Here is an 18,270-nt window from a genome sequence, read left to right on the forward strand (position 1 = left end):
CCGGGTTGACAAGGGATTTTCAGACCCGTGTCGACCCGTCTTTGGCGTACTTTCATATTGAAAGCAGGCAGTGGGTATGACATTAGCGTCCTCCCTCTCATACGTCATTGCGTCGACAACGTCATCATTACACATTTAAGTGCGCCGAATCTCCTCTTCTCCACGGATGCAGAGCAGCTCGCGGATCTCACGGCCCTATCAGTGCGCTACCATGATACTGTGAAAAGTGGGCCCTATTATATTAATATACATGCAGCTCAGTCCACATCAAGATTTTGTGATTTCCCAAACATGACTAAGGGCTAATTCACCTATGCGCTTCCATTAATGATCGTATAACGACACATTTGATTAGTTTGAAAAAAATCTCTGCCCTTCAGTGATCAGTCTCTTATGACCAAAACTGTTTTTGAGCTGCTCGCATCCCTGGAGCTTCTACAATGACACATCTGACAGGACGTCCATTGACTATATCAGAATGTATCAGGCAGGTGCATCAACGGGTTTTTCGTTTGAGGTGAAAGAAGCTTTTGAGCCGTTTTACAAAAACAACTACATCAGTACATTATTGGAGCAATACTTTTCTTAGTTCCTCCCTACAATCTGTCATTGTTTTTAGTGCAAAGATACCACTTTCTACCAAGAATTCACATTAAGTGCATGAATATCTCTCTGTTACACTTTTACCAGACTTTATAAGACAAATTGGTACTTGTGCTTTTCTTTGTTTTTATTTTAGTGTGTAGCTTTCTCCGCAGATATATTTCCATCATGCTCACAGATTAATATTTTAAGCAACAGCTCTTGCACTTAACATTCTAGTCGTGTTTCCACCCCTGACGTAAGGGTGCTTGTCGTGAGCCCTGTGATTCTGTGTGCGCAGTGTCTTTGCATGTGTGCACTGGTCGCTGCTTGCCAGGGCAGGGCAGGGCTTCCTGTTGCTGTGATTGCTACCCACCCAGGCAGAGCAGAGGAGCTCCTTTGCTCTCTTGCTCTGCCACCTGGACCTTCACCCCGCAAACTTGGCTGCGATCTCCTCCCCCTATCGCCTTTCTTCTGCCTGTTATTCTCACTTCCTGCCTGCCCTCTCATTATCCACAGATCTCTCCTTCTCTTTGTCCTTGTGACTCTTGTTTCTTGTCTCCTCCTCTTCCTTTTTAACACCCCCCACCACCACCACAACCCCCCCCCCCCTCTAATAACTCCCACGCACAATCGCTTACTCTCTCCCTGCTTGGTAAATTTATCCATACTAGCACTGTGATTAATTCAGTGAGTCAGAGAATGAAAATTTAGAGGTGGTAACTGAATCTGTTTTTCATTCCAGACCCTCTGATGCACACGTTGCTGTTTTTTTTTTGTGTTGTTTTTTTTTTTTTTGGTAATTTATTTATTTTTTCCACTCCAGTTTTTACGGGAAAAGCTGGAGTGTTTGATGTCTCGGCGAGCCTAGATGCCATGCAGATTAATTGAGTCATAAGCAATAGATTGGATCCGGCTGATCTCGGTAATAAGCCCAGGGCTATATAAAGGTCAGACGGATGTGGCTCGCTGTAAATTGCATTTTACATAATGAATATGACAATTAGGAGCATATCCTCCTTTTTTTTTTTAATTTTACAGTAATGAACAACCGAAACAGCCCTTGAAGGTGCACGTGTAGACGGGTTGCTGACACACTTCTGTTTATTTGTGCATGTCAGAGTAACTCATTACATTACAGTGTGATGTGTGAACATGCCTAAGTATGACTCTGTAATAATAACATTGACATCATGCATTGTTTTACACAGTTTTTGTAGCTATTTGATGTTAGAACTTAAGCGGCATCAGATTATCAGAGATACTTTCTCAGTTTAACATTAATATCAAGTTTTTATAAAGAGTCTTGAGACAATTTGCATTGTCATTAACACTGTTTCACACTATTGTCCGATGGATTTGTGCACTGTAGTTGATAATCTTATCTATTGTAGCTCTTTGTTCTGGCCAAAACTCACGGGATCTCCTCAGCTGGGTTTTAAACTACCGTATTTACCAAATTTCCGTAATAGATTTACAGATTTATTTTGTTCCCTTACATCCCAAAGAAATTAAGTTTAATATAGTGTGAGGAAAAAGGACAAAAGGAGATTCTAACATCTTAAATGCTACCACCATCTCCTTGCCCTTTTAGTTCAAAACATTACTTTAATGAATGTCAGCTTTATCATTTTTTCTCTTTATTCTTTACGGACACTCGCAAAAGCCTCAAGATCAACTTAATGGATCAAAAATCTTCCTTTTAAAAGATGATTAGTAAATTAGCTGGTTAAAAGGTCCCATTTGTGTGTTACTTCCACCTGGTTTGACTTGTTTTTCTAGCATCTAGCATCTAGTGGCCATTACGAGCACTGCATCTTAACCCACTTTGGACACGCCTCAGTATTAAACACCATGGTGGATTTCTATGAATACATGACCTGTAAACCCAGACAGGTTTTGTGTCCTTTGCACGTGTGTGTGTGTGTGTGTGTGTCTCTGTTGCATCAAATGAGCCGTTCCCAACCGGTGACAGCAGCCAGCACACAGCGGTGTGCGAGCCCAGATACCAAGGCTGTTGAGATATAAATAGGCACTCCCTGCACTTCCACAAGCATCACTGATAAATATCTACGTGTTGTTTAAACCTGAGTCTTTGTCGATTTAATTTTCCTGGCTTTGGACAAACATATCCCCCCTTTTTTTTTTTTTTTGTAATCTCAATGGTACAGTGATAATGTTTGTGTTGGCAGTGCGTGTACTTCAAAAGCAACTCTACTTTTCAAGGAAATTATATTTTGGCTGTGCTCCCAGTAGGCCACAGCCAGGATGTTGCTTAGTGTGGGCAGCTCTTCCATTTTGGTGTCTGGCCGTTTTTAATGGAGAACGACATACCACAGCATCACACGTTTTGATATGTCCCGAGCTTGTGTTGTTAAAGATCGAGTCATGAGGTTACTCACGCTGATGAGATAAATTCACGTGTGTGTTTCACGCATCCTGTTTCCTTCCTGCTTGATTAAAATCAGTTCTAGGCTGTTCCAGCGAAAAGAGAGTTTAGTTCCACTTCTGGAGCCACAAAGTCATGAGGGAAGGTAAGAGCTCTGCCACCCATTTTGGTGTCTTTCACCATGACTTGGTACGGGGCTGAACAAACAGGTCTTTGATCACAGTTTAAAGTAAGTTTTGAAGTCACTCTGTTGTCCCTTAACATTGTTTCACTTTAAAACTGTTTCCATTTAGTATACGTCATGACAAATGTCAGTCAGCTGCTTTCCTGGAAGACATTTTCTAGCACTTGTGTGACATGTGCAAAAGTCACTTTCGTGTGGTAGCTGTCACCGTCTGTTTGTATCTTTTAAATAACACGGGTTGAGCTGCAGTATCATTAGTTTCACACTGGTTCAGACAGTAGCGCTTGTTCTGCCGTGACTATTTATTTATTTTTTTTTGTGACTCTTCTGCAGCCTATGTCGACATTCACTGCCTGGCCACAGTTGCTCAGTGCAGCAGTTTCTCAGGCTGCTTTTGGTGTCGATGTGTAGGAAAAGCTGCGCCAGATTTCTGTAACGCACATGAGAGAGAGAGAGGGAGAGAGAGAGAGAGAGAGAGAGAGGGAGGGAGGGGGGCGAAGAAGAAAGCAATCAGTGTGCCAGTGTGAGTGTGTCACAGAGAATAATGTGGGCTTTGTAGAGGAAGAGGAGACGGAGGCAGCGATGAGTAAGGTGAGGAAGAAAGAAAAGCAGGAATGCGGGAACTTTGACTCTGGTGCACAGGAATGTTTTCCATTTAGAGTGTTTGACTTAGCCTCTTTTTTTTAAATTTTTTTTATTTTTTTCTGTCATCATCTCCTGCTGAATGCTATCTAGCAAAACAATAATAGAATAACAAAGCTGAGGTTAGAGGTCCCCGGATAAGAAAAGAGACGGGAGACGCAAAAACTACACGAGCATTCTGTTTTTTTTTTCCCCTCATCCAACTTAAATGTGACGCACAGTCGAGGTGCAAGTAAAGGAAGCAATGAGTTCAAACACATCTGGGGATCCTCACGCCAGAGGACAAAGAGGGTGAAAAGTAAGGGATAACCCTGGGAACTGAGACGGCCAAGCCCCCAGAGGGATACGCCGAGAGGAAGTGTGTCTGTATATGTGTGTGCGTGTGTGAGTGTGTGTGTGTGAGTGTGTGCATGTTCTGTAGTCGGCCAGTGCTGAGTCATCGCTGGGCTGGCCAGGCAGATAGAAACAGCCTTTGGGGGGGCCAGCTGGAGGGGCACAAGAGGGCATGCACTGAGCATGCTCTGAAAAAGTACAGGAAGGGAATTAGTTGTTGTGACAGGACACATCCAGGAACTTTAGTGACGCAATATTTCACGATGCCAACTTTTCGCTGCCTCATTGACGTACGCGTCCCCTGCCATGTTTAGCGGCGCTAACGAGAAAGAATCGCGACCTTATTGATGCGGAAAGATCTCAATAACTTGCAACGTTTTTCATCTCTCGAGTGTCGTCGCACAGGACACAGAGAGAGAGATGTTAGCCGAGAGATAACGAGACATGTTGCTCCATGTTTGGCCCGACCACAACGACACTCCCCCTTCTGTTTCTTGTGGTTTTCTGTGATCTGTTGGACCACAGTCTGCCCCCCCCCCTCCTCCACCACCCCCCCTCCAACCAACCCACACACACATACATTCATACTTCCTGTATTTAGAATAGACCCTTCTCTGCTGCACTGGAGGAAGAGGGTACGTACTGTAGGCACATTTTGACGTTTTAGAACGATAAACCCTCGCTGGTGCTACTGCAGCCTAACTCATGTTCCGCCGTTGCTCAGCCGTCCGTTGTGTGAAGCATGTGTACAGCAGGAAGGAGCTCTAGTTGTTGTATAATGCATGTCGACGTATTTTTTTTTTTTTTTTTAAAGAGTTTCTTTAGGTATCAGGGTTCTCCTTCCAGTGTTTCATAGTGAGTCATTCTACGCTGTTTAGTGCTTTAATTAAAAGAGTCAACCATCAACAAATATAAAACCCTGTCATCCGCATCGTACAAATGAACCTTAATTTCAAGACATTTATAGGCTTTTAAACCAGCTAGGAATGAGTGTCCCAGTCATGAGGAGATCCAAGTTGGATCATTCTTGGGAGATTATCTTTAACTTTTTTTTATAAGGCTTCTTGTACACATGATAATTACTATTACACATCTTGTGTGGTGTGTCTATATGCGTACAAACATAAGCTTTAGGCTTGAAAAGATCATGTCAGTGCTTTCTGCTATCTCAGTGGTCAAACATATTTAACACAAAATCCAGTTTCAGCCTTCCAAATGTGAGACGTTTTTTCATTGCTGCATTGTTTGTTTTTCTTTTCACTTTGGTTGAAGTGTTGCCTTCATAGGTAGTCGGCAACACTCATCACTGACTGGATGTTTCTTTGATGGTGAGGCAGCTAGCATACAGCCAAGTGTACACGCGCATTACATCATCCGTACGCCGTCTTCTCTGGCTCCGCTTCTTCTGTTGACGTGTGTCCTGGTTAATTCTCTCTAACTACGGGCGGAGCGTACCTGGGGGTTAGCAGAGTAGAAGCACGTTAGGAGACGAGCAGCTGGGCCCTCTCAGAGAAGGCCAAGGGTAGGGTTCTCGTTGAATACCTAGGAATGCATGCTTCCTCTTTTCTGTTGAACCCTGTGGTTTACTCTTAAACTACTGACTCATTTCTTTCTAATTACAACAGTAGCACCAGCACCTTTTTTTAAACCGTGGGCAGACAAGACAGAGCATGTGTCGTATAGAAGAAAAAGAGCTGCTGCTCATTGTCGGTATCCCATGCGCAGCTTATGATGTATTGTTTTTAAGAAGAAAACGGTGGAAGTGGTTTGGACTCTAGGTTTTTTCGTAATGATCTCAACATGACTAAAACTGTTCATGTTTTTACTGAGAAAGAAAGCTTTCTAATATTAACTTGATCAGTATGACTGTGCACACGCAGAATCAGGGAAGTGAAGCGCAGTGCAAAACACAGAGCAACAAGAGGCAGAGACAGAGCGTGTTAGGCCGAGCTGCCCTAGGCTACACAAACACCACAACCTCAATACATGCGAGGAAAGCCTCTAACAAGAAGCTTAGAAAAATAGAGGGACATCCTGCTAGCCCGGCTAGTCCCAACATTTTGAGTCAATAGTTCACTGACTGTTCTTGGGGGGGAACATTTTAAAACAACAAAAAACAGAAGGAATACTGAAACAGGTCACATGCAGATATGCAAACACACAGATGTCCGTGCAGGCGGTGTGGATGATTGAGAAATTTTCTAACCGTACTTCCTCTGACAGGGCCTCATTGACTGTCTGTCTGGTTGACTTATTTCTGTTTTCATTCATTTCTTATACTGCAGTCTCTGTCCTCCATTTCATCGCCGCTTAATACTCGATTCAGTCGCTTCAATCAGTCGACCGTTTTTCCCCAGAAACTGAATGGTAACTCATTGTCCTTTGAGTGAACTGTGACTGTCCTTATCTATTAAGATATTGTAACACTGGTGAGATTTTTTTCCTTTTTTTTTGCTGACCAGTGTAATCCGATTTGTGTTTGTTAAAGTTCGAGCAGAGATAAAAATCTGACTTTTGGCTGTTTCAATGTTTGAACCGTTTAGTACCATATTCAGTCCTCTAGGTCTTGCACAACTCTGCGCATTATCTTGATCTAATTACATTTCCGTATCTCTCCTTTGTTTTTCCCTCCGTCTTTTTTTTTTCTGTTTCTAAATTGCCATTCAGTCGACTCTTCTCCCACCTCATGTCCAACCATTAATTTCTCTTTTCTTCTCCTCTCAACCCTCTTTGTCTCACAGCAGTGATTCTCAGCCTGTCTGGTTACTGCAATGAATGGTAACACTATCCATCCAGCCAACACCACCACAACAGCAGGAGGAGGAGGCCCAGGTGTGGCAGCGCTCCCAAGAGGTTGGAGAGAGTTCTGCGAGCTACATGCCATCGCCACCGCCCACCAGCTGGCCGGACACTACCGGAGCTTCGCCAGAGACCGGCCGCAGCATGATGTGCTCCCACCCGAGACCTTTTCCAAGCAGTTCACCGACCTCTTCCAGCAGCACTTCTGCTGCGAGGTCGACAAAGACGGCGTTCCCTTCAGCCAGAACACATGCGCCGCCGCTTCCGGCAGTGCTTCCTCCACATCTTCAGTGGAAGCTGTGATCAGCCGACTGCGGATCACGTCTTCGTCTGGGGTGCAGGACTACAGGGAGGCAGGCCGGCCGAGCGGAGGAGCTGCCCCGCTGGCCGTGTCGCCGAAAGTGGAGCCGGTGGTTGTGGCCCGGGAGCAGGAGCAGCAGTTGAGATGCGCTGCGGGGAGCTCCTTTTCCGCGTCCCGCAGCGGACCGCTGGTGATTCGCAGCCGCAGCAATGAGGAGGTCTCTGGAACCGATCACCGCCAGGTATCTGCACGGTACTCGTCTGACTCCTCGGCCTCCAACCCCGGACACACTGACATCACACATTTCTCTGTCAACCACATCCACCAGACAGTAAGGCGGCTTTTAAAAAATTGGCAGCCCCCCAGCCTCCGCTCATCCCAGGACCTGTCTCCTAGCAACCCCGTCACCACCAACAGCAGTCCCCCAAATAATAATGACAGAATGGGTGGAATTTCCTCCGCCAATGAGGACATGTCATCCTCCTCCTCCTCCTCCCACTCTTCCTCGTGCCTGAACTCTGAAGCCACACCCACAGCTGCTTCACACCGTAGAGTGCGTGGAGTAGTCTCTCAGTTTCTGGGTCGATTACCTTTTATACGCAGCAGAAGCCTAAGGCAGAGGAGGTCGGAGGCGAGCGGCTGCTGTAAAGACAGCCAACTGAGGTACTTGATGGTGGACGACACTATCTCAGACTCTCAGCCCCACTGGCAACGCTGCCGCCTGCTGGTCAGGAGGATCAGAGATGCTCAAGTTGGAGGAGGAGTGGGAGGAGGAGAGAGGTACCAGTTGGAGCTCTACGATCCACCAAAGGTAGAAACTCATGTGCACTTGTTTATTATGCATGATTAACTACACTCTTACACTCTTACACAGTCCAAACAGTGTGTGATCTTAAAGGGCAGAGTGTTTAAAAACACGGTTACAAGAAGGAAGCTGAGTAGACTTCACACCCATTGCCTCGTAAACTAATATACAGTGTGATGCGTTCATAAAATGAACACATGCCCTGTAATATTGTCACATCAACCACATTTTTTTTTTTTTTTTCCCCGAGTTTGTTTTGTTACGCACAGTCGCAGGTCAAGTTTATGTTTCTTTCAGTTGCTGCAGAACACAAAATATGTCAAAATGTTTGGAGTAAACGCGGGGTGTGTCTGGGAGAAAGGCTCTAGTGTTTGGATTGCAAGGCAACCGATTGCGACATTTATGCCTTGACATGGCAAACTGAAGGAGTGGCTAAACATGGGTTGCGAAGATCAGTGCGGGTATCACATCACATCATGCGTGGTGGAACCTTTCTGCTGGTAAATCGGTATTTAACCCTTCCTACAACCACATGTACGTATGGAACAAACGGACAACATGAGCTTTTAAGATGATTAACTGTGGGCTTAACAGGGTGCTGTCTGCTATTCCTTATCCTTACATTATCTAGGTATAAACACATCTTGAATACAGTGATCGGGCACAACATTATGACCACTGACAAGTGAGGTGAATATTGAACACTGACCAATACAGTGTTTTGCTAGGAAACCTCTGGATGTTACTTATACATGTAGCACCCACCTAGACCAGACTTGGCACCCCCACCTCATAGAAAGGACACTCCTTAATGGCCACCCATAGGACCCAAAGGCCCCCCACTAATATCATTTTGATGCCAGACATCACAGGACACCCTCAGAAGACCCATGTCCATTCTCTACATAATATTAGGAAGGTGGTCATAATGTTATGCCTGATTGATTGGCTGTTCCACCATTTAAAGAAATGAGGCCAAGCACTTGTAAAGTAACACCCACTATCTATATACTGGTTTACTTTATAACTGTCTGTGTTTTAGCAGATGTTCCTCGACATCACACTTTTTTTTTTTTTGCTACTGTTCTCGGTACAGAAGATACCTGTTTTCGAGAGATTGCGTTTCACTGGATTCTGCGTCTGCAGTTCTTGCAAATGTTTTCCTGACTTGTTCTCAGAACGCTGCACAGTACCGAAACGTTTAACAGCTGGGCAGGTTCCTCATCTTGTGTTTCGTATCTGTAAAAGATAAGTCAATAGATCTGTTTGTGTCAATATTATGGAAACCCACAGAAGCCCTTCAAAGGGTTGGTTCATGCAACTTTGCCAAGCGCTGTCGCATACTCAAAATTAACAAACACAAACACAAGCACGCACTCAAACGCACAAAGTCATTTCCTGTTTCCAGCTGTTTCAGTCACAGGGGTTTTCCCCCCTCCCTTTTCAAATCATCTTTTTTTTTTTTTTTTTTTCCTCTGTCGGTGTTTGTTTTGTTTTCATAAATGGTCGTTTTTACTGCATCTAAGAACCTCATGTTGGTGCACTCTTTGCCACATGACAAAACAAGACTCGAAAGCTGTGATGACATTTAGCTTTGACTCAGAAAAAAAAAAAAAAAAAAAACTAAAACTGCTTGTTTTAAAAGGTGGTTGTCATCACAGCTTTGTCTCCGGTGGTTGTGAGCTGCAGCTGAAATGTAAATCACTGTGCTGTTACGTTGCACAGTCTTTTGTGTTAACCAAGCTGGAAAACACCAGAGACTGATTTTACCAGTCTAGTCATTAATCCAAGAAGCTTGTTTGTACTTGGCTCGCATGCCGAATAGCAGTGTCACTGTTTAAGTCCCGCCATTTGTTTCACTGCGATTGTCATTAATATTATACAGTAATTTCTACACATTAATGTCGCTCAGCATTTTCCCAGTGTTGCATTTTTGCGCTCAAAGAATCTGCAACATTCATGTCTTCTTTTACTCGTTGGTGAATAGATATACCTCCTACACTATTTCCTGTTTGTTTGGGGTTTGCTTCAGCCAGTCACAGATTCTCTTTTATATAATCAATATATCCACGCAATAAACTGAAAATAAAATATATAAACATAAAATTTAAATGAGGCCACTTTGGAAAAAGCATGTGCATTTGACTAACTTGCACTTTTATAGTAATTTAGGAGCAAGACGTATCAGATTGCCTTCCACTGTGTGTCTGCTTGCAGACAGCTCATCACAGCACTGCAGGATGTTTTTTTTTTTTTTTTTTTTTCCTTCCAAAAATGCATGCTTGGTTCCCCACAACCTCGTGGCATTAAACGATGCAATATTTCCAGATGGGGCCAGCTGCGAGGCTGCATGTGCTTGCACACCCAGTCCCCTAAGACTGTCCCATACCAGTAATCAGAGCAGCTAGGTTGACTGCTGTCCATGCCGTCATCATCTACGAGTACGAGGTCAATGCAAGACAAGTCCAGCCCTTTCAGTGTGTGTCTGTGTGTGTGCGTGTGTGTGCGTTCGGTCAAAAGCAGAGGTCCGTGAAGAAGATGTTGCATGCATGCAGCATCTGAGGGTGTATGTGTGTTTGTAGTGTTTTATATTTAGCAGCCCTCAACTACTAAGCCAGCTGCAGCCCTAACCATGTGCGTGAGGTAATTCAGTTGATGATAGAGCCAGAGTGTGTGTGCGTGTGCGCGCGTGTGTGTGTGTGTCTATGCGCGTGTTTGTTCAATATGGGAAAGCATTGGCAGGATTTGACTTTGCTGTTTGCAGTGCTGTCTTAGTTAGCCAACTGCATTGATGCTCCGAGTGTTCTCCCTCCCTTTTGTGTGTGTGTGTGTGTGTGTGTGCATGTGTGTGTGCTTGTGTGTGTGTAATCTTGGCAGGGCAGATACTTAAGGCCCTGAGAATGACCTTAAAAGGAAGAAGAACTGTGGACCTAGCATGCGTACATTTTAACATACACGAGAAGCAGCACATGCGTTCACGCCTTTTAGAGTTTATTCATTATTTGACCACACCCTCCTGTAACATGTTGGGATGATGTGCTGCGTTATGGACGGAACTTTTTCTTTTTATGGATGCAAATTTGGGGTTTCACACCTCTCTGGGCTCTGACCCTACATGCCCAATTGAAGCGCACACATCTGGGCTTCACAGAAAATAATAATCTATGGGCAGTGTTCATGTGTGTGTGTGTTTTTTATTTATATCGTTCTGTGTGAGAAACAGAAGTTATGTCAGTGAGCTCATTTAGCACAAAAGAGCAAGCTGCATGGGAACTGATAATGCGTTCGCGTGAGAAAGCGGCAGTCGAAGCGAAGCTGCTAGTTCCTTTGTATTTGTCTCGAAATGCAGTAAACTTGCAAGATAATCTCCTGTCAGATTTCATGCACGGCATCGCATTGTCGTTGGCTATTTTTATCCGGTAGGCTTTAAATGTAAAAACAAATGTTTAAGGCAACAGTAAGCATGGTTACAAGCCCTGATAAATTTGTGTTTTAGTTAAAACTGAAGGCAGTTTCACTTCTGCATAGTCTGAAGTGGTAGCACACATTCACACCTAATTTAGCACTGCATTTTAAAAAAACTGCAGGTGTCTTGGTGTGTACTTGTTGCTATAGATACTGGTGTAAATGTGAAGTAACAACCAGGAAGTCATTTGATCTGGGAATTAAAGGTTTGCGAGACACCAACATGCTTAAGTATCGGCTCGTAATGCAAAACGTTATATCTCAGCGCAGCGATCGCGTTATCTTCTGCCTCGCTGATCGCAAAAGGAAGCTGCACTACAATATTACAAAACGTTCTAACTAATCATTAACAGAAAAAAAAAAAAAAAATGTTTTTTGATTTGCGATAATGTCAGTTAAAAAATTCTGAGGAAATATCTGTTAGTTTTGACTGTGAAAGGTGACCAGATGAGTGCTGCAGGTTCGGAAGTGAAGATACGCTCAGATAATTCAGATAATTCAGATTTCCTGCAAATATGACTCACACATGCATTTTTTTTTTCTTTCACTCCACAGATCATCACAATATATAGTGTTTACCTAATTGAATATGGTATTATACTTTGAATGTTTTAGTGTAGAAAAATAGTAATACTTCAAGTGGGTGTCATATTAGCAGGTTTTTGGTCTGTGTTGTTTTTCAGAACGAATGACAAAATAACAAAAGACGACGCTATGTAACTCCGCTTCTATTGCAGAAGTGAATCTTGTCTTGTCAGCTGAAAAGAGCAGAAGTCTACATAATGTCCTTCTTCTTGTTTTATAGGGGAAAGTCTTTATCTTGTCCCGGTCCTCAGTGTTGGGCCTCGGATGTCAAAGTGACGTCATGACCCATAATATTCCCGTAAAATTTATTTAGATTATTTAGTCCTCCTTCCCGAAACACTGTTTTATTTGTCATTTAATAGCATTTGTTTTCACAGCCTCTTGTCAGGAGTTATATTTTACTTTCCTCAGCTTTGACGTTCTCTTAGCCAAAGTAGATGTGAGTCCTAATTTTCCTTTCATCTGAGGCTCAGTAGTCAAAAGTTTCAGACGAGGCTGAGGTCTTGCCAGGAAAATCGTGGTATTCTGTCTTCGCAGAGTGAGTTCCCACAGACTTCTCTGCAGTCTGATTGTGGATCTGTTTCCTCAGACCTCCTGTAGACTTCATCTTATTCATATCCCTCTCATCTCAGCTGTGTGTGTGTATTTGTGTGTTTGTGTGTGTGTGTGTGTGTGTGTGTGTGTGTGTTTGTTCCAGCTCTTCTCGCCGTAATCTTTCCCAGATGGGTTCATTTCATGCTTTTGTGTGCATGTGTCGACACCGTGCGCGTACGTCTGTGGCTCTTGCCGTCCGTCTGTTTGTGTTTGTGCCCTCGCTTTACATTCTCACACATATTTTTTATGTATATGGGCATATATGGTAAAAGCTTTGTCTATTCGCCTTTGCCGTCTCTTCGGGTCATGTGATACCTTATCTTGTGGCTTCAGCAAAAAGAAAATAGAAGGATTTCCAGTAACGGGCCCTCTTAGTAAATCAAATGTGGAGCTATGCCTCATTAAACAAACAGAGTTGGAATTATATGGAAGTCAAATGCATTTATATACAGTATATGTGTTGTTTTCCTTTCAAGGCATATTCACAGATTTTTTTTTTCCCCCCACTCTCTGTCTCGCTCACTTGACAGTAAGAGAAGAGTTTGCAACATCAGTGGAAAATAATTTTCCAACAACCAGACTCTGGTGTCCATCTGTTCTGTGTTACTTGTTGTACTTGAGTCTCTCATATGGCAACATGCAGTGTTAATTTGGCTCTCGTCGCATACCACAACTAAAGCCCCGAACACATGGGCCCCAGTCAGCTGAACGAAAAGCAGAATGAAACCAAGCGAGAGAGACACAGGAAACACAGCAGCAGGAGACACGAGAAAGAAAGGCAGGCTGACAGTTAGTCAGACGAGACAGTGAGTATGAGGACAGACAGGGCAAGATCGAGGTGTCTGCAGGTCAATGGCAAGTCCAATTATTATTGTTGTTGTTGTTGTTATTATTTTTAAGTGACGTCTACAGTTTGTTAAATAAATGACTCCCCGGTTGCACACAGATATGAATTGACACGTAGGTCAAATTATTAAAATGCACATTGTGTTACGTTAAGTCATTTTTTTTAAGCCAGTATGACTGAGTGCAGTTTAAAAGATCACTATAATATGTGCTGTGTAAAGTTTTTAGCATCATGTTTTCTGTGGAAAAACATCAAAATATGCGAGCTAGTTATATTCATGCTCAATTTAGTATTAGTATTAGTGGTATTAGTGGTATTAGTATTAGTATTTTAAGATTTCGGTTTCTCTTGCAACTTTACGACTGTCACAGACTAAACCGTCATCATCAAACATTCTTTCATTGCAAAATTTGAATCATTTTATTAAACAAATGGTCCTTCATAATTAGTAAATTTAATGTTTTTGGGTTTGGGGCAATTGGTGGAACAAAATAAGGCATTTTAAGACATTATGGAGGACATTTGTAAAGGATTAGTCAATTACAATTGAAGCCGCACAGCAGATTATAATAGAAATATTCCCTTAATGAAATAGAAGTATTGTCTGTGGCTTCTAGCTTCTGTTTCTGTTAAGTCTAATATTTTGTAACCAGTTAAACAAGCAGACTGAGTGAATCACCAGTGAACATCATGGAAATAGCAACCAGTTGTAGTTGTGATGATCTTCCACAGAGCGAGTCAGCCTCTGCTGACACCAGTATTTAGAGCACAGATTGTCTCTTTAGATACAGTTTCATTTTACATCACACCCGTCTTAGTATCGCACCCGCAAACTCAAATCTTTTCCTCTTTCCAGGGATCAAGTTTTATGAAACCTAGAAATAATGTCTTGAAATGACTGACTGACTCAGTTTTGTGTGTGTGTGTGTGTGTGTGTGTGTGTGTGGGCGCACATGCATTCTTAAGCATTCACTGAATATGTGTTCACCACATGGACTAGTGTGAATATCATGTAGCAAATCCCTTTGTCTCAACCAGGCAAATAAAGGATGCAACTACATTTTCTGATGTTTGCTCTCTTTGGTTCATTAAACTGCTAACCTGCCCAAACTTGCCCCACTCCCCCCCTCCTCCCCCCTCACCCCCTCCTTTTAATTTTTCATCCCCAGATCTCTGTCTTGTGCAGCCCACGGAGATCTGAGGGATGTTTTGTAGAAAAGTCGGGTTGGCGAAAGGTCCACGAGGCCCAGGCAGTGAAGAAGTTGGTTTTGAATTTGAAAAATCCCTCTGCGCAACAATAACACCTTTGATTTGGATGGCATGATAAATGTTGAAATGAAATATTTTTATGTAAGCCCCCAGCGCCTAGAGATGTTGGAGATACTCGGATTTGCAAACAACCGTTGCACCAACACGGAGGTCTGTGGATGGTTTTTGTCCGACCTGAGATACTTGGTTGTATTCTTGGCAAAGAAAAGCAAAACAGAGAGATAATTATTGTGAAGGAGCAGGTTGATTTTAATGATGTTTTAACCAAGCAGCCAATGCAGAAATGTCCAAAGCTGCAACAGATGGCCACTTGAGGCTGTCTTCAATGAGGAGTCATTACCCAACTTTACAGCAGAAATAAACACATTTATAGCTTTTTCCCATTCGTGACAACTGCACATAACATATCTCAATCATATCTGTGTGTGTTATCAGCAACTGTTGTCTTCTTTTTCTTCTTTTTCTTTACAGTTCTGGGTATTTATGGGTTAACTCAACACAAGAAATACCTGTGATGCTTGTGTGTGTGTGTGTGTGTGTGTATATATAAGTCCTGACACATCACACAAGTAGGCTTAAGGGTTAGCCAGTGTTTGGTCAAAGTCTGTAGTACTTACTCTTGACAGGAAAAATGATGAATCACAAAGACGTTCTAACAAGTTAAAGCTGCAAATTTAAAAGGAAATCATCTTGTGTAAATATAACTTAAGGCAGATTGAGCAGATGTTTTTTTGTCTGCCACTGTTATTTTTGTCTTCAGTCGAGTCACAAGTTCTGGCAAGATTTATATATATTTGCATTGTCATGAGTCACTCAATTCTAGGCAGCTAGTGAAGAAATTTATTAGTTGATTTAGGGAGTTTTGGATGAAGCAGATCTGTGCATTGGAGTTCAACTGTTTACTTTGTGAGAAGGTCACACAGACCTGGAACTAGTCTGTAAACTAGTGGTTAGAGAAGAAACTTTGGGACCTTAAGGTTGAATTCCCATCTAGGTCCTGGTGCTTTGGAGCATCTGAACCCACCCAAACTGCATAAGTGGCTGCTCATTGCTCCACAGGTGTTAACTGTGGGATTAATAAAGGATAACTACGCCCGTAGGGTCTGATGAGCTAAACCCTCTTGGTATTGTTGGGCCATCTTTGTTAGTTTTTGTGTCTGCAGAAGTGGCTGCCTTAGTTTTTTATCGGATGGTGAGCATTTTCCAGGATATGTCAGCAAATGTGCTCTTTTGTCTATCGAGGATAATTGAGGAATTATTATTATTAATTTGACCGTTGTGGAGGCCACTTGGAACATCTCTGCCAGAAACTCATCAGTGGAGGATGTAGCTTAATGAACTCATGATTGCTTCTTTGCTGGTATGAATTGTTTTCTATTCGTCATTTCATCAAATTGTGACAAACTGGGGTGGACTGTGAAATGGTTTTGGAGGGAAAAAGATCCCACTTGTGACTTAGAATTACCTCCCTTTGGGCTGGGAGAGCTTTATCTCACAGGCAAGGGTTCGATGGAGCAGGAAGTTAACAGGCAGATACATGCAGATGTGTTGTTACAGTCCAGAAATGAGCTTTACATGAAGGAATGGCACGTACAAATGTCTGCTATTCGAATCTTCTTGTTTGGAGTCGTCTTGTAGGAGCTGTTGTTTTGGATGTTTCTTGGAGGGCCCTTGAGGATAATGTAGGCAGATTGAAATCGTAGGAGATGTGATAGAGCTGGAGATTACGATCGTCAGGGCTCCGCTGCGCAGCCTTGCTAAGATGAAGAATGGATGGATTTGTGTGCGTGTGTCATTTTGCACACATTTCCTGAGTGTCGTAAGGGGCAAAATGTTTGCCTGTGACTAAAAAGAGAGTTAACATGTGGTGAGCGACGAAGTTCACAGAGAATACAGTTTACTCCAGTAAGCAGCGTTACACATCATTTGTCACTTTTGTTTGTATTTGTTTGGTTTAAGTCTAAAGGAGGCAGAAAACATATTTCTCATACGAAGTGGAAAACTTCTCTTGCAGTGTTGAAATGCATGTGTGTTTGCTTGTGCGCTTTTTTTTTTTTTTTTTTTTTCGGTGTGTCAAAAAATCTAGAGAAACATCTAAAGGAAGTAGAGTGGTTAGAGTCATGTGGTCAAGATGTTTGTCAGATCTCTTTCTGTGTGTCTTTCTAGTCTTCTGTGTCGTCTTCTGCAGAAGTGGTTTTCATGCTGTTTGTGTGTGTGTGTGTGTGTGCGTGTGTGTCTTTGCATACATTGATAAAATAAAAACCTCCATGTGTGGGTCGTCACATGGTTTCCATTTGGTAATTGCTAATATCTAATTGATGGTGCATCTCAAATATGTGCCTTTTTCCCTTTTCATATCCTTGCTGTGTGTGCGTGTGTGTGTTTGTGTATATGTGTGCAGCCTACAACCACAGTGCAAGTGCACATGACCTTGCTGAGTAGCGTGCGGAAACCCCCCAAGCTGTGCAGCACCCTCACCCAACTGTTTTCTCTTGGCCTCTGTTCTTTTTATTTCATCAGTGCCCATACAGACCTACATACACACACGCACGCACACACATCTACACACCTACACGTATACCTGCGAACGTTATTGTGTTACCAAGCACCATTATGTCATGGTTTGAGTAAGCAGAATTGTGGACGCGAGCGCCTGCAACGCTCGTACTTTGATTTCGGTAATGGCTGTGTTTGTAATGGTTCGTGAAGCCTGCTCAGGTCTGGAATACACTCAAATGTATAAAATTGTAATGCAACGCGTGCACAACCTGCAGTCTGCAGTTTTTAGAAGAATAATTCAGAATAATGCCGACCAGCTCCACAGAGCATCCACCGAAACCATCTCCTCATCCCCACGTCAATCCAGATGATAAATTTTTGTCGACGTTTGCGCCGCGTGTCCTCGGTGCACTTTGCTGCGCAGACACCACGTTTGTTTATTTGCTAAAGTCATGCAAATGCTCGGAGCGATTTCTAACTAACCTATATCGCCTCCTTGAGGTCTGAGATCGCTCACTTCCACCCTAGATCGAGTTGACTATGTTCTCTGTGGTTGCCAGTAGATACACCTGGCTTAATGTGATGCCTTCAAGGTCTAGAAATAAATCCTACAGCACCAACGTGGAACCTGATCGTGAAGGTATTTCAGTCGAAATATGATCTTCATGGAGGAGGATTTGTTGCAGGTTGTTGGATTGGATGGATTGCATTAGTTCAGAGTATATTATGAACAAATTAAAGAAAGTGTGAGGTTTAGATGGCATGAAATGTATTTTAAAAGTGACATCGTATCGACCATCTTCATGAGCCCAACATCTCTAGAACGTCTCGGCACAAACGTTCACTTTGTCTCCATGGTGACCTGATTAGAATCTGATGTTGAGAGTTTTACTACTTATGACTGAATTTCACACAAATGTCTCATGGGACATAATTTAGGGGTCGTTCATATCCAGAGGGTCAAAGGTCAACTTCA

General features: G+C 42.9%; 1 protein-coding gene across 4 annotated transcripts in view; it reads left to right on the forward strand.

Annotated features, from left to right (window-relative positions):
- The window catches only part of sh2b3 (SH2B adaptor protein 3), a 48,905-nt gene that overhangs the window by 10,812 nt on the left and 19,823 nt on the right, over positions 1-18,270 (forward strand). The window contains exons 1-2 of one of the 4 annotated variants that reach the window (XM_047591303.1): positions 3,660-3,746; positions 6,872-8,041. In XM_047591303.1, coding sequence (XP_047447259.1) covers positions 6,902-8,041 — 1,140 coding nt within the window. In that variant the 5' untranslated portion in view covers positions 3,660-3,746; positions 6,872-6,901. Of the gene's footprint in view, positions 1-3,659; positions 3,747-4,725; positions 4,766-6,871; positions 8,042-18,270 lie in introns of those variants that run through there. The other 3 variants (XM_047591304.1, XM_047591301.1, XM_047591302.1) reach the window with 3 other exon arrangements.

The sequence above is a fragment of the Mugil cephalus genome, chromosome 8, assembly GCF_022458985.1.
Source record: "Mugil cephalus isolate CIBA_MC_2020 chromosome 8, CIBA_Mcephalus_1.1, whole genome shotgun sequence".
In the NCBI taxonomy this organism is placed as follows: domain Eukaryota; kingdom Metazoa; phylum Chordata; class Actinopteri; order Mugiliformes; family Mugilidae; genus Mugil; species Mugil cephalus.